Here is a 15,006-nt window from a genome sequence, read left to right as displayed (position 1 = left end):
GACCGAGGTCCTTCTAAAAGGAAGCCGACCCTCAGCCCCGCCATACCATCTCTCCCCTAGTTACATTGATCGGAAGGAGGGAACTTCGTGCAACGGATGGCTCCCCGCAGGCAGTTTAGGGACCCTGTCACGGCCTGTGAAACGGGGGAGGGGGGACTGTTGTTCAAGGACCGCCAGGCGGCCGGCGACTAGAATTCCTAAAGACCCTAGGGCCACGCCTCTCGCTCCCGGGCTCTGCGCAGGTGCCCACACCCCACCCCGCGACGCTGAGCTAGGCGCCTCCCGCTGCCATGGCGACCGCCTCCATGGAGACCAGGAGCAGAGGCTGCGGTCCCCCGAGGCTCATCCCGCGTGCCTTCTTTGTTCTGATGCTTATTCGGGCCGGCCGGGCTCCCAGGACGCGTTTCGAGTCAGCGCTAGAGCGCTTCCTCCGAGGAGGGGGATGAGTGGAAGGGGAGGAGGCTGAAACCCGGAGGTTGCTGCGTGGGAAGGATGGCGGGTTCCTCAGCTCCGGAACAGGACCTAGCGAGGCCCATATCGATTGTCGTTGCGGGCCTGGAAGCCTAGGGAGAAAGGCGACCTTCAGGTGCCCGCCCCACTATCTCTGAGTCCCGCCTTACGGCCGCTCGAGGAAACAGAAGCCAGGAGAGCCCCCTTCCGAGTTGGAGCCCAGGCGGGAGGTGCAAACTCCACAGTTGAAGTTGAGACGCGGGCGGAGACTATTCGAGACGCTCCTCCTTCCTTCTCCCCTTTCTGGCCCACGCTAGCCCCGGGCCACGCCGGGCGGCCCGGCTGCCTTCATCGCGAGAACTCGCTGAGCCGTGGGTAGGTGTGGGCTAGTCTGGCGCAGCCGCGGGCCCCTTGCACGTGACACAGTGGCGCAACGCCTGTTGGCCGTTCTCTAGCGCCCGCTTATTGGTCGGAAGCGTCCTCGCCCCACCCCCTCAGTCGACCAATGGGCGGAGGTGGGGGGCGTGCCCGTGAGGCGGGCGGCGGCGGTGGCGGCGCCGGGCTCCCTCCTCGTGCTCGGCGTTGAGCCCCCGCTGCCGCCGCGACCGCCACGGCCGCCGCCGCGGTGGACCCTGCCCGACCGGCCCCGGGGTGCTCCCTGCACGGTGAGACTGCTTCTCCTCCCGACATCTCCCGGTTTCTCTCCGCTCGCCGGGATCCCCTCCCGTCCTAGGCAGTCGGTAACTGGGACCCCACCTTGCTGGGGCGGCGGCTCCGCTGTGGGGCCGCACCCGGGAGTGCTCCCTGGCATCTGAGCTGGGGAAATGTCAGCCCGGAAGCCGTGGGCGACCATTAGGTGGTGGAGCGGGGATGTTTTCCGCGGCGCGCTGTCGGGGGCACGTGTGACACAGTGAGGGCGGGGGCGTAATGGGGTCAGCACTGTCAGCATTCTCCCCCCCCCCGCCGCTATTGTCACCGCCTCGCTGTGTGACCTTGGACAAGTAGCTTCTGAGACTCTCATGCCTGGACACCTTCAGGGAGGAGGGCGGTGATGTCGGGGAGTGCGGGCTCCTGAGACTCCTGCGTCAGCAGAGGTGAGGGTGGTGAGTGCACAGGATTATCTCTAAGGGACGGAGCTGCTGCCTAGAAGCCCGGGAGGTGTGTGATGGAGGGCAGCGTCTAGCTGCATCTCTCCCCCTAGAAGATGAGAAAGGGGCGGTGATGGGGCGCCACACCCACGGGGATGGAGGCAGGAGACGACAGGGTCCTAAACCCGGGCCCCTGATGCCTTTGGGGACTTGGCCAGCACCTCCCCATCATCGCAGCAAGGAGGGGTTTTATTTAGATTCTGGACCAGGAGCCCTGCTTGACTGAGAAGAGAATCCTTGGGTTGCCTTTCCTCTTGAATCTTGGCATTGGCAAGTGGGGGTAGGGCATTTCTCTTCCCAGGGAGCTGAAGAAGGTCAGGGGCAAGTGCCACCCTGTGGACCCGGCCTGGCCTCTACTTCTTGGGGCCTTCAGGTGACAGGCTCAGGGCAAGACCTGGGTGGGACAGGCAATCTGGAGGCTAGAGGGGTCTAAGAACCCTCAAGCTGGGGGCATCGGGGAATGGGAGGTTTTGAGGAGGGGATGCACTTTTTAGGGAGACACCAGGGTGTGGGATGGTGGGAGTCTCTTCCCCAATTCACCCCTGCTAGTGAGAAAGAGAACACCATACTTATCCTTGCACTTTTGGCCTGGTGGAGGGAGGAGGAAATGGGAGTCACATTCAGACAGAGTTCATGTAAAACTGCCACAACCACACCTGACATCCAGTCTTGCCTTTTCAGGCCTTGTTCTAGGTAAGCAGTCCCCTCACTATGTGCCCAGACCTATGTCAGGTTCTGGAGTCAGCAGGTCATTGTGGTCTCAGTGGGAACTCTGTTTACAAGCTTGAGCTTTTTTTTTTTTTTTTTTAAAGATTTTATTTATTTATTTTGAGAGAGAGACAAAGAGAGAGGGACAGAGGGAGAGGGAGAAGCAGACTCCCTGCTGAGCAGGGAGCCTGATACGGGGCTCCATCCCAGGACCCTGAGATCATGACCAGAGCTGAACGCTTAACCGACGGAGCCCCCCACGCGCCCCTACAAGCTTGAGCTTTAATGAGAGGCTGGACAGTGCTTCTGCTGGACTGGGTGCTTAAGCCAGGTTTTAGCCCTGGGCTAGGGTGGGGTGGGGGCCGTGGAGGCGGGAGGGTGGAAGGTGTTGGAGTTTTGTGGCTCAGAAAGTCCTTGAACAGGTTGGGAATGGAGCTGGAGGAATGAAGCTGGAGGAATGAATGATAAATGAGGCCCCAAGAGTTTGGGGCCATGCCCCCAGCCACAAGGCAGAGGACAAGCTGGAGCTGGGCCTGTGGTGCCTGGGATCTGGGGGCTGCTTCCAGGGCAGGGAGGTGGTATAGGGGTGCAGCTGTGGGATGGAGGACCAGGGTGGCATGTTCTGGAGTTCCACTTTGCCATGGACAGACTGTCTCGGCCCTCCCTCCAGTCTGGAGCCTTGGGGCCCCAGTGTGGGACAGCCTGGAGTAGCAGCTAGACCCTGTGGGGCCAGAGTCTAGGGGGCTGAGAATTCTGGGTTTCTCTGTAACTCCCATTTGTCCATCTGTTTGCTCACTTGCCATATTCCTGGGTCTTCTCATGCCAGAGGTTCCATGGGACCTGGCTGAGCCCTGCCCTGGATAGGGTAACCTTGAAACAGCCTTTCTCTCTAAAGCTGAGAGGGACCTCAGCTCTCTGTCTCCCAGAGAGAGAAGGTTCTTTCAATTTTCCTGAGAGTAACTGAGAGCCAGAGAAGCCCCCCAAGGCCCTTGTTCCAGCTTTCCAGCTCTCCTCATCCTGTGACTGTTCCTGGTACCACGGGTGACCTGTTGACAGCCCAGCTAAGCTGGGGACTGGCGTCCTTTTGTTTTTGTTGTTGGGGTGGGGGCATTTCTCATAATATACACTCTTCACATCTTCTTCTGGTTGAAGGGGACAGAAGACTCTCAGCAGTCTGCGCTCAGGCAATCCCTGGGGGACCTGGCTGGCCTGGGAGTGGGGGAGGAGGGAGGCAGGAGAAGGGAAGGGGGAGGGCAGCCCCTCAACCCTTGAGCTGTTTTCTGAGAAGCCTGAAGTCCCTGGGGCCCCCGCCCTGAGGGCCATTTGTGACTGTTCCAGGATTAGCCTGAAGAGCCTCTTTACTGGTGCTGCCCCGAAATTGCTGTTGCCTCAGAAACCAGTCCTTTGGGGTTTGCTTTTGCAAAGATGAGGGCGGAGTGGGGAGCGGCATCAGAGCTTCAGGTATCAGCTACCCCAAACCCTCAGAGGAAGAGGTCACTGCTTATTCCTTTGGTACAAATGAGGAAACCGAGGCACACAGACTCGAAGTAACTTCCCATGCTGCCTGAATATGAACCAGGACTGCTGGGCTCTGGAGCCCATGCTCCTGACCATGTTCCTTGTGTCTGTGGGGCTCTGCAGCTTGGGCCACATTCAGGACTTTGCTGGCAGGGGAGGAGGCCTGGGGTTGCAAGGGGACCTAGCAGTTCCTGTGGACACAGCTGCAGCAGGGGGAAGTGGATACCCTCCCTCCCCCCTCTGATGAGGAATTGTGTTTGGATGAGAATCTGGCTCCCAGGGGATAGCGACTGACAGGGCTCTCTGCTGAGAAAGGAGGCTTGCTTTTTCCAGCCTCCTCTGGGCCCTTTAAGTCACTTGCCTTCCATCTCTGTGTTCTCACTGCCCAAGGGTCACAGGCATGCCTGAATGCCTGCTCTGTACTGAGCTCTAGGCAGTGCATGAGATGCTGGTCTTGCCCTCAAGTGGGCATTCCATCTCAAGGGGAGTAACTGATTGTGGCAAGGCCAGAATAATGCCCAGTGGGAGGCCACGCTCTAAGAGATGGGGGGAGGGGAGTACCCTCTGGGGCAAGAGTTGGCTAAGAGAGTGGGGTGGGGAGTTCCTCTTTCTGAGAGCTTCCGGTGTAGAGTCATTGGCCTTGACATGTCACATCTACCTCGAGGGCCCAGCCAAGGCCCATCCTTGGGTTCCCCTTAGTTTGGTCATTCGTTCACTGAGCAAATATAAACTGGACACAGCTGTTCCCTGCCAGGTGCTGGACTGGGCACTGGGGACACAGGCTTTGGCAAAAACATAAGTCACTGCCCTGGTAAGGTGGGGAACATAAAATGATCCCAGAGGTGGCAAAGGGGATCCTTGTAAAGATTTTCAGGCCTATCTTGGGATGAGAAGGGGTGGGGTAGGGTTGTGCTACCCTAAACAAGTCCTCTGGGGCTGAGACTGAGGCTAAGCTATGGGGTGGGGGACGGGATTGTTCCTGGTCAAAGGGAGGGCCTGGATGAGGCAGGCAGGCGATAGGCAGTGGGTTGGTGGCGAAGACAGGGAGGGGGCCCTGCATGTCCTAGGTCAGAATATTTGGGGAAGGAGACCCCAGGAGCCTTTGCTCACCAGCCGCTGGTTAAGAGTTTCACCTGGGCATCCAGGAAGTGTCTTGGGAGTTGGGGGGGCAGGGGGCTTTGTGGACATTGGGCTGTCATTCTCGTGTGGCTGGAGCAGCCTCTGTATGAGGTAGGAAGAGGGCCTGGTACCCTTGTGTTTGGCCATTTTTCACATGTTCTGAATCCACTGCTTCGAGGGATGGCTGGAGTGGGTGGGGTGGGGGAGGCTTCTCTTCAAGGGCCAGGCTCTCTGGGGACAGGCTGAGCATTCCAGGGCTAAGGGGCTTGCCTTTCTGGGACTGACTCCAAATTGGCCCTGACCAGAGATAAGTCAGGGCATAGTTCCTTTCCCTGTACCCTGGGCCTGGGAGCTAGCTTCCAATGGTGAGGGGGTGGGTGCTGGCCTGGGACCTGAGACCCAAGCCTTGCCTTTCTCTGTACCTCCCTAGGCCTCCTACCTGGACTCTTGGTACCTGAGCTGTTTACCCTGCCCATGAGGTGCTTGTGGCGGGGTGGGCTTCAGTTGAGGCCTGCTCCCAGGGCAGCTTGGTACCTAAGACCTCGCAGGCCCAGCCCCCAACTGTGAGGCCACGCTGTGGTTTCTCTTCTTTCCTTAGATTAGCCAAGGTCATTCATGGGCGACTCATCTCTAAATACTTCAGTGCGTATCTCTGAAAAATAAGGACATATGTCTCTGTAGAGTACAATTGCATTTCTCACCTAACAAGATTAGCTTTTGGTTCTTAATGTCGCCACCTAAGATCCAGTCCCATTCACGTTTCCCAATTATCCCCCAGACATCCTTTTTTTAAATAGGTAGTTAGAAACCCCCTACCCCATTTATTTTTCTTCTTGTAGCTGATGTGGTGGAAAAAACCAGGTCAGTTGTCCCGTCGAGTACCCTGCCTTCTAGGTCTCTTTGTGTGTTAATTTAGAGCAGTGGTTGGCAAACTTTTTCTGTAAAGGGCCAGACAGTAAATATTTTAGATTTTGCAGGCCATGTGGTCTCTGTTGCAACTACTCAAAGTAGCTTTGCTTGAGTGCAAAAGCAGTTTTAGACACCACGGAAACACAGGAGCGCAGTTGTGTTCCAATAACCTTACAGAAAACAGACGGCCGCCTCAGGCTGTAGCTCGCTCAGCCCCTATCTAGACCGACCGCCGCTCCTTTATTTTTCTTGCAGTTTGGGGGAAAAACTAAAATGATGGGTCAGTTGTCCTGTAGAACATTCTGCCTTCTGGGTTTGTTTCGTTGCTTCCCCAGGGAGTCATTTCCTGTGTTCCACTCACCTCAGCGTTTTCAATCAGCAGGAAGCTGGAGCTAGGGGCTTCTTTAGATCCCGGTTAGACATTTCAGGTAGGACCCCGTCGTCAGTGGTCTGTGACGTCATGCTGCCTCCCCCCAGGAAGCCTCCGTGGCTCAGGCTGTCCCACTGTGAGGGACAGGAGATTGCCGGTACACGTGGCTGACACCACATCCCTCCGTTGCAGACTGGTGTCTGTCCCCTGAAGAACCCCAGGCCATGTGTCCTACTTCTGTCAACCTTTGCCCCCCTGGTCAATGATCCCCTGCCTCCCAGCCTCCAGCTTTGGTTTCTTGGGCCATCGCAGAATTACTTAGCATTTGGTCATTCCTTTGTTATTGAATAGTGAGAATTCTTCTGTAAAGAAGAGTTTTCCTTTAACCACCAGGATGCCTTGGTAATGGGAAAGGCTAAGGGGCAGGCCACATTATTTCTCTTTATTGCCAATTTTCTTTCTTTCTTTTTTTTTTTAAAGATTTTATGTGGGGCGCCTGGGTGGCGCAGTCGTTAGGCGTCTGCCTTCGGCTCGGGTCATGATCCCGGGGTTCTGGGATCGAGCCCCACATCGGGCTCCCTGCTCCACGGGAAGCCTTCTTCTATTTATTTTTATTTATTTATTTTTTTTAATTTTATTTATTTGACAGCGAGAGACACAGCGAGAGAGGGAACACAAGCAGGGGGAGTGGGAGAGGGAGAACCAGGCTTCCCGCCAAGCAGGGAGCCCTATGCAGGGCTCGATCCCAGGACCCCGGGATCATGACCCGAGCAGAAGGCAGATGCTTAACGACTGAGCCACCTAGGCGCCCCATTATTTATGTATTTATTTTAGAGAGAGAGAGAGAGAGCTCCTGCTTGTTGGGGGCGGGGAGGGCAGAGGGGAAGGGAGAGGGACAAGCAGACTCTGCTCTGAATGCGAAGTCTGACTCAGGACTCTGTTCTCACGACTCTGGGAGCCGACCTGAGCAGTAATCAAGAGTTGGATGCTTAACCGACTGCGCCACCCAGGCACCCATCCTTATTGCCAATTTTCAGAGTGAAGAGTTAGGGTATTGCTGCTGTCAGTGGTGACAAATGAGGGTTCGGGTTTGTTTATTTTGCTTTTTTTGTAATCTCTGTGAATGCTTGAATTTTATGTTCCATCTGTTTCCATCAGTTGCACTCATTATTCTTCTTGATGCTTAGATGGTCCCAGCTCGGCCCATCAACGGCCAGGCTGCTCACACAGGCTTCCTAGGGGTGCCTCCCGCTATCCCTGCCCTGTGGCTGCCCTTGGGGAGCTGAGCCAGGAGGCCAGCCCAGAGAATCAGGCCAGAGGCCGAATGGTGGGTTGCCACGGGGCAGCCCCTTCACCTGGCATCTGTTCTGTCTATGGCCCTGAGCCATCACCCGGAGGGAAGCTCCAAGGGCCCGTCTTATGGGGGCCCCCATTCTCGCTCTTGCTCAAGCATACTCTTGACTCAGACCTGGTCCCAGCTGCACTGGGTGTGTAACCTGGACAATGTGGCATCTGGCTGCAGGAGGGTAGAGCCCTTGGGGTTACCAGCATGAGAAGTGGCGTCTGAAAAGTGCCAGTGATGTCCCCTTCCTTTCCAGGCTGTCCTTCCTGCCAGCCTCAGGTGGGTTGGGTACAAGAGTCCCATACCGATGCTTTGGCACGCAGAAGCTGCAGCTCAGCACATGCTGGTGAGGCTCTGGGTCAGCAGGGCATCAGGCAGGGGTGAGGGCTCTTGGGGAGTGTGGGGAGTGGGGGGCAGAAGCCCCCCATGCTAGAGGGTACAGGCATCCCTTGGCTGTTGAGAGCAGCAGAGGGTTGGGTCTTAGTGTCTTCCCTAAAGGGACATCTCTGCTTTCCCCTAGCCACGGGCCCTTGGGTGGCCCTGACCCCTGCCCTCCTGACTCCCCACCCTTCAGGCTCCTGCTGGTGTCCCTGGAGTATGGGAGGCTGCTGGGTTTGAGCGGCGCTGTCTGGCAGGAGCTGCGCGTCTTACCCCGCGGCAGGGAGGGCATCCATGGCTGCAGCCAACAAGGGTGAGTGGCTTCCTGGCCGGGCAGGGTTTGCACGAGTCTTCCAGTGGGCCCTGGCGGGAGGGGTGTTGTTGCATGCAGGGCCTGCATTGGCTGTGTGTGTGTGTGTGTGTGTGTGTGTGTGTGTGTGTGTGTGTGTGTGAGAGAGAGAGAGAGAGAGAGAGAGAGAAAGAATTACATTGCATCAGTGTAATTATACCAGTGTTTGTGCTGGGTCCTGGCGCTCACCCAAGCCCTAGCAGGGAACCGGAGGACTCCTGCTGGCTCCTTGGTGTGCTGGTTTATTTTATGGAGGTGTCTGCCCTCTTGTCCCCATGTTCCAGCCTCCCTATTCCACTGTGGGGGCTGGGGGTGCATTAGAGCCTTGGGGTGAGCACTGAGGCTGACGAGGTAGGTAGGGCCACAGAAGGGAATTTGGGTTTCATTCAGGGTTCAGAAAGGCTCATAGAGGGTTTTAGGCAAGGGAGGTCAGGTAAAATTTGAGGGTCAGTTCTAGGGGGCTCAGCAAGGAATGTGGAGTTGTCAGGCTACCCCCTCCTTCCTCCCCCAGCCAGGCCAGGACTGGCCCAGCTCCTCCCACCAAAAGGACTCTGGGCAGAGATCTTGGGATGCCTAAGGGCTGTGGCTGTGGGCCAGAGAGGATTGGGGGCCTGCTCATGGCAACATGCGCCTCCCCCAGCCCAGGCCCTCACCCCAGCTCCAATTGCTCTGCCTATCTCAACTCCCTGCCTCCAGGCCTTGGAGAACCAGACCCAGCTAGGGACAGCTGAGGGCCTTTGTGTGTGTGTGTGTGCATGTGGTGGGGGGTGGTCAAGTAGAGGAGGGTAGGGTGTCTTTGGGAGGGGTCTGAGAGGCTCCCCTGGGTACCTCCATCTTGCTTGCTGGTGATCAGGGATGAGGTTTAGAGCCTCTTCTAGGTGGGCTCAGTGTGGTTTTTGGCCCCCTTTGTTTCTGCCACCTCCAAAAAGGTCCCTTAGAGCCTGCTCCAGTCCCTGCCCCCCTCCTCTCTCAGGTTGGGGTCATCAGGAGGGGCAGGCAGGGGCCTTGGCACTGATAGACTTGGAACCCAAGGCCTGGGGCTGGGTCTGCACTATCTGGGGCTTGCTGAGAGTCTGGAAGACTGTTTCTTCTTATCTCTGTCATCTGCCTCATCTCTTCTAAGTAAGGGGTCATACTAGCTAATCCCTGACACACCCGTTCTCAGGGTGCTTATATTTTGTGGGAGGACTGGGAAGGTAGGGGGCCTTAAGCCTCATGACCCCTAGTATCCATTAGGATGTGGCCTAGCCCTGAAAGGAGCCCATCCAGTGGGTGTTGAGTGATGGCAAGGGCAGTGGTAGGGGGTGGGGGGGACATGGGGTGACATGGGGGGAGTCGTTTCCTGGGGATAGAGGAAACCAGCAGCCCCTGGAGCCCTCTCCTCCTCTCTTCCTAGGCAACAAGCCCAGAGTCCGGAGTATCCGCTTTGCAGCCGGCCATGATGCAGAAGGCTCCCAGAGCCATGTCCACTTTGATGAGAAGCTGCATGACTCTGTGGTCATGGTCACTCAGGAGAGTGACAGCAGCTTTCTGGTCAAGGTACGTGCACCCCTCCCCCCGTCATCCGCCTTTACTCCCTCTGCCCCCTGCCTGGCCCTGCCTGGCTTCCTGGGCCTGTCTGTCCCACTTCCTCGAAGCTTGCTTCCTAGGCACATCTCTGTCCCGCCCTGGGCCTTGGTTTTCCTGTCTGTAAAGTGGGAGGTGGCGAGACTGCAATGAAATGAGTGCCTTTAGGATGTTACTCAAACAGGTGGAACAGAGCTGTTGTCATCAGCGTCACCCCGACAACAGCAATGGAAGGTGGTGTCAAGGCTTGAGGTGCCATAGGCCTGGGTTCAGGTCCAGGCCTGCTAATCTGGCACTGTGACCTTGGGCAGGTTACCTCAGTTTCCCCTTCTCTGAAATGAAGACAGCTCACACCCCATAGAGTTGGTGCAAGAATGAGATGAAAGAATGTATGTGTGTCACGCAGGTGTGAGGCTAATTTTGCTGATAACAAGGTGTGACTTGCATCCCTTCTTTGCAAACCTCTCGCTGCTTTAGGCTCTCTGCGGTATTAGTGTTTACTTTATCACCCCCATGTTTTCTGCTGGGCGGGGCACCCACCTCTGCCAGTTGTCCCGCCTCACACACCCTCCAGCACGGCTTCTCCAAGTGCTGGGGCCCTGGCAGATCCCACATGCACTTGGGAGGGGCAGGAGGAAGTGTCTGGAGGGGACAGACTGGTGGGGAAACAGGGAATGAATCCCTCAGGTTAAATAGTAGGCCAGGGCTCCGGAGTTGAGCAGGAATGCCCCAGCAAGGGGAGGGCATCTGGTCCATCGAGACCACCGAGAGGAGGGGCCCAGATTCATCATTTCTGCTCAATCGTAAAATCCTTGCTCTTTTCCTGACAACTTCCTCCAGGGAATTAACAGACTGAACCAAAACTTTAAAGAATAGCTCCCTCTCCCCCTACCTCCCCATTGCAAAATCCATTGATGTCCGCTAGGGAAAATTTGGAAGCTAGAGAAAACTATAAAGAAATTTAAAAGCACACACAATCATACTATCCAGACACAACCATAGTTAATATTTTGATGTGTGTCATTTCAGCTTTTTTTTTTTTTTTGCTTCACTTCCCAAAAACAAAAAACTGGGATCACAGCGGACACACTGTTTTTTGCTTGCTTGTGAACCGTCTGCTGTCTATGTCATAATTTTCCACGAGATTTTCCAACTGCCTGATATTCCATTAAATGTATCATCATTGATTCATCTGGTTCCCTACTCCTGGTATTATGAATGTTTCTATTTTTTACTGTTATAAATAGGGCAGCGATGAGTGTTTTTTGCACATCTCTGAGATTTCCCCTGGAAAATTCTGCAGTTGGTGCAGCTGGGCCACAGGATCAGCATTGGCAGGATAGCCAGAAAGCCCTCTTGAGAAGTGTGTCCTCCACCTGCAGAGTGTGGGAGCCCTGTGGACTGACCTTTATATCATGCAGTGACGTGTGTCTGTCCCATTGAGCGAACTGCCTCATGTAGCCAGCCCTAACAAGCCCCAGGGGCAGGACTGTCGGCCCCGCAGCTGTGAGCACACCAGTGTGTGTGCACACGAGGTAGTGGGTACAGCGTGCACCTCCACGCCTCCGGGACTGCACTCTGGTTAGCCTGCCCGTTCAGCAGCCACCCCAGCTTATGGCCCTGCACACGGCTGGACTTGTGAAGGTCGGCATCTGGTTGCCAGTCACTGTGTACGAACAACAGAAATGGCCTGGGCCAGGACTTGGGGCTTTGGGCTCAGCGAGCCTTGGAGTGGGCAGGCAGGCATCCACGTTCAGGCGCCAGCAGGGTGGCAGCAGGGTTCACTGTGGTGCCGGTGGGCCAGCTCGAGACTGACCCAGCTGGTCCTGTGTCTGTTTTTCTGATTCTGTCTCCTCCTTCGTCCCTGCAATCTGTGTTGCCCATTGTCTCCACACGAGGGACGAGAGGACCAGTGTCCCTGAGCCCAGGCTCTTGGCTCTGGGCAGGTGCTGGTAGGGGTGGGGGCAGGGGAGTGGCCTGTCCCGTGGGCCATGGCAGGTGCTGGCCCCGTGCCGCATGTGGCAGGAGTGGCCAAGAGGCCTCAGGAGGGCTTTACCCTGGCCACACTGTGTGGTCTCCAGCCAGTCATCGTCTGGCTTCCATGTCCTCATCTATAAAATAGGCCACCGTTTGCTGCGGGGCCCGTGAAACAGATGCTGAATCGCAAGCTGAGGGGATGAGGTCCTCAGGTAAAGGGCCTGGAGCCACTAGGCTTGGGGTGTGGACAAGCTGGAGTGCTGGCGGGAGTTAGACCCCCTCTGGGATCCCTACAGCAGCAGGTGCAGGGGCCCACAGGACCCTAGGTGGCGGGAGGGGGCTGGCCCCGGGGGAGGCTGAGAGTGAAGGTGCTTCCCTCTCTCCCCCCATCGTCCCGCTACAGGTTGGCTTTCTGAAGATCCTGCACAGGTATGAGATTACCTTCACTCTGCCCCCAGTGCTCAGGCTGAGCAAGGACGTCCGAGAAGCACCAGTCCCCAGCCTACACCTCAAGCTCCTCAGCGTCATGCCCATCCCAGAAGGTGTGTCCCCAGCCCTCCTCCAGCAGGGCCTGGATGTGAGAGGGGGTGAGAGCATGGGCCACTTCCCCTCGCCCTTCCAGGGTGGATGGGGGGTTCAGCAATTGGGGGACATGAGGCCTCTTTATGGGCTTTGAGTGTGGCATCTTGGCAGGTCCCATACCCCAGGCCTTGCTCCTGGACAGAAGTCCGTGGGCTCACACTCTTGGCCCATGCCTGTGCATCACCTGTGAGGAACTGGCTCTGGGCCTCCAGCCCTCCCTCCTGCCTGCCCTTAAGAAAAATCTGCCAGAGCCCCAGGAATCCTGGGCAGCTACCTCCTAGCACCCGCCAGTCACAGGCTTTGGACTTGGGGCTGCTTCTCCTTACCCTGCCAGCTTTAGGCCCTCCCCTGCCCCCACCCAGAGGCTAGGGTGTCAGTTTCATAGTAGGCTGACACCCCGGCTTCAGTTTCACGTCCCCCTACTTCCTCTTCATGACCTTGCCCGTAGTGGATTGGGCAAGCTCCCTCAGGCCCTTACCTCTTGCCACCTGATCTGCTGAGGGCCTGCCCTGTCCCTCTTTCCCCATCACCCCCTTTCCCTGCCTGCCTTTTTGGGGAATCAATGGGCCCTCCTCCTGGGAACCTGAGTTTGACCCTTGGAGCCCTAAAGGGGTTGTCCACAGTCTGGAGGCAGGTAGAGGGGGAAGTGAAGAGGGGGAAGTTTCCAAGGCCTGTTTGCCCAGCCCCGGGGGGATAGGTCCTGGGCCATCCTTAGTCCCTTGGAGGAGGTGGCCAGTCTTGGTGGCAGGTTGAGGCCAGTGAGTGCTGTGGGGGGGAGGGGGGGGGGCGTTGGAGACCAAGGAAGTGCTGATGACCTGGGCAGGTTATAGCATCAAGTGTGAGTACTCGGCGCACAAGGAGGGTGTCCTCAAGGAGGAGATGCTGCTAGCCTGTGAAGGTGGCGCCGGCACGTGCGTGCGAGTGACAGTGCAAGCGCGCGTCATGGGTGAGCCGCGAGCCCGGGTCTGGTTACGGGGGAGGCGCCCGCTTGGCCGCACCGGGTTTCTGCCCTCCCTGTCTGGAAGAGGGGTCCTTGCCCTGGCCCGGGGGTCCCAGGTGCCTTCTCCCCACCCCCCTAGCAGGGCCCAGAGGGAAGGTGGGTGTGTGGGGGGGGGATGTCTCCTAAGAGTGGGTGGGGCCAGGGGCCAGCCTGGCATCCTCATTTGTCACCTACCTTGCAGACCGACACCACGGCACACCCATGCTGCTTGATGGGGTCAAGTGCGTGGGTGCTGAGCTAGAATACGACTCAGAGCACAGCGACTGGCACGGCTTCGACTGAGGCCTGCGGCCCTGCACGCCTTGGGGCCCCACAGCCTTAAACCCCACCTCATCTCCCCGAATGCTATGTGACGGTGTGGCTTCCTCGCCCCTCCCTGGGGTGGGGGGGCGCGGGTGGGGTGTCCAGGGGCTTCTCACCTCTGCCTTCATTGTGCCACCTCCCTGCCTCTCCTGTGTCCTCCTGTCCCACTTCCTCCTCTCCATGAGCCTCAGTCTCCTGCCGGAAGAAATGGGTTGAGCCCCCAGGGAGGCTATCTGAGGGGGGGGGACACCTGGAGTGAGTTCTGCCCTCCCCCCACCCCAAGCCATAGGGGCTCTAGCCAGGGCTTGGGAGAGGAGATAGCTGGCTAGGTGACGTCGCCATCACTCCCGTTACTGCTGCAGCTCTCTGGCTTTTGCCTTGCCCCCTCCCTCTTTCCTCCTGCTGTCCGCGCTCAGTAGGAGGAAGGCACAGCCCCAAGCCCTAACCCCCAGGTCTGTGTTACTTGGTTTTTAAAGGACTGATTGGGATAAAACCCTAAAGAAATAAAACTTTCAGTGGATACCAGAGGCCAGCCAGTGTTTGTTCTCCAGGGCTCTGAGAACACCCAATCCTCCGCAGAGGGGCTAAGGAACAATTTTGGCTGTATCATTCTTTTACGAGGAAGGGGCACTCGATGGCATTCTAGCACCTGGCCCCAAAAGAAGTATGCACGCTTGGTATTTTAGGCCTGGGAATAGTTGACGAGTTGGGATGGGGAGGGCCTTCTGCCTAGGCCAGATGGGAAGTCTTAGGGAGTGAGGTGTGTTTGGGATGTTTGACAGAGAGAGCAGCACCCCCTTCTGGTCAGTTCCCAGCTCTGCGCAGAGCTGAAAGCACTCTCCCTTTTTTGAACCCAGCCCCGCCTCCACTACTCTGTTGGGGTCCCCTTTTGTGATGTACCAGCAGGCTATACCTTCACCTTAAGCACAAATGCTTTATTGTCACCTTAGGGTTCTCAGGCAGGTGGGGCAGTTGCAGGTCAGGGGTGGGCAGGGAATGTCCCAATGGCATAGTGAGTTGATGGCAGAACCAGGATCAGCCCTTAGTTCTCCTTCTGTCTCTCGACAGCCCCCGCCAACCCCCACTGCCCTTCGGTGGCTGGGATAGGGTGCACGTGGGTCATTCATGGGCTTCTTCAGATGAATTATCTGTCCTGAAGGAAGGCCCCCCCCAGTAAGCTCCCCCTACATCCTCTCATAAGTGCCTTCATTCTGCATCCTCCTTTTTAGCCTGTTAATTGAGAAAGTTTAAAAATTAACAATCATACTTGGATGGTCAGTACCACAC

General features: G+C 57.1%; 1 protein-coding gene across 7 annotated transcripts; it reads left to right on the top strand.

Annotated features, from left to right (window-relative positions):
• Positions 1-341: 341 nt before the first annotated feature.
• On the top strand, positions 342-14,798 carry CUNH20orf27 (chromosome unknown C20orf27 homolog). 7 transcript variants are annotated; one of them, XM_032419680.1, is made up of 7 exons: positions 1,000-1,115; positions 7,821-7,910; positions 8,139-8,255; positions 9,688-9,830; positions 12,238-12,376; positions 13,240-13,362; positions 13,598-14,798. In XM_032419680.1, exons 3-7 carry the CDS (start codon positions 8,237-8,239, stop codon positions 13,696-13,698), a joined length of 525 nt encoding a protein of 174 aa, XP_032275571.1. In that variant the 5' UTR covers positions 1,000-1,115; positions 7,821-7,910; positions 8,139-8,236; the 3' UTR covers positions 13,699-14,798. The 7 variants fall into 7 exon arrangements, with proteins under 7 accessions (XP_032275576.1, XP_032275574.1, XP_032275571.1 ...); XM_032419681.1 differs by having other exon boundaries at positions 8,085-8,255; XM_032419682.1 differs by lacking the exon at positions 1,000-1,115 and adding an exon at positions 1,505-1,544.
• Positions 14,799-15,006: the final 208 nt, after the last annotated feature.

The sequence above is a fragment of the Phoca vitulina genome, unplaced genomic scaffold, assembly GCF_004348235.1.
Source record: "Phoca vitulina isolate PV1807 unplaced genomic scaffold, GSC_HSeal_1.0 scaffold22, whole genome shotgun sequence".
NCBI lineage: Eukaryota > Metazoa > Chordata > Mammalia > Carnivora > Phocidae > Phoca > Phoca vitulina.
The sequence above is the reverse complement of the archived record's forward strand: the minus strand, read 5'-3'. Positions and strand labels throughout refer to the sequence as shown.

Bases quoted from the DNA above. Each gene is read 5' to 3' on its own strand.
- CUNH20orf27 (XM_032419685.1), top strand. The intron at 9,831-12,237 runs GTACGTGCACCC...GTCCCGCTACAG, and splicing joins ACAGCAGCTTTCTGGTCAAG to GTTGGCTTTCTGAAGATCCT. The intron at 13,363-13,597 runs GTGAGCCGCGAG...CCTACCTTGCAG, and splicing joins AGTGCAAGCGCGCGTCATGG to ACCGACACCACGGCACACCC.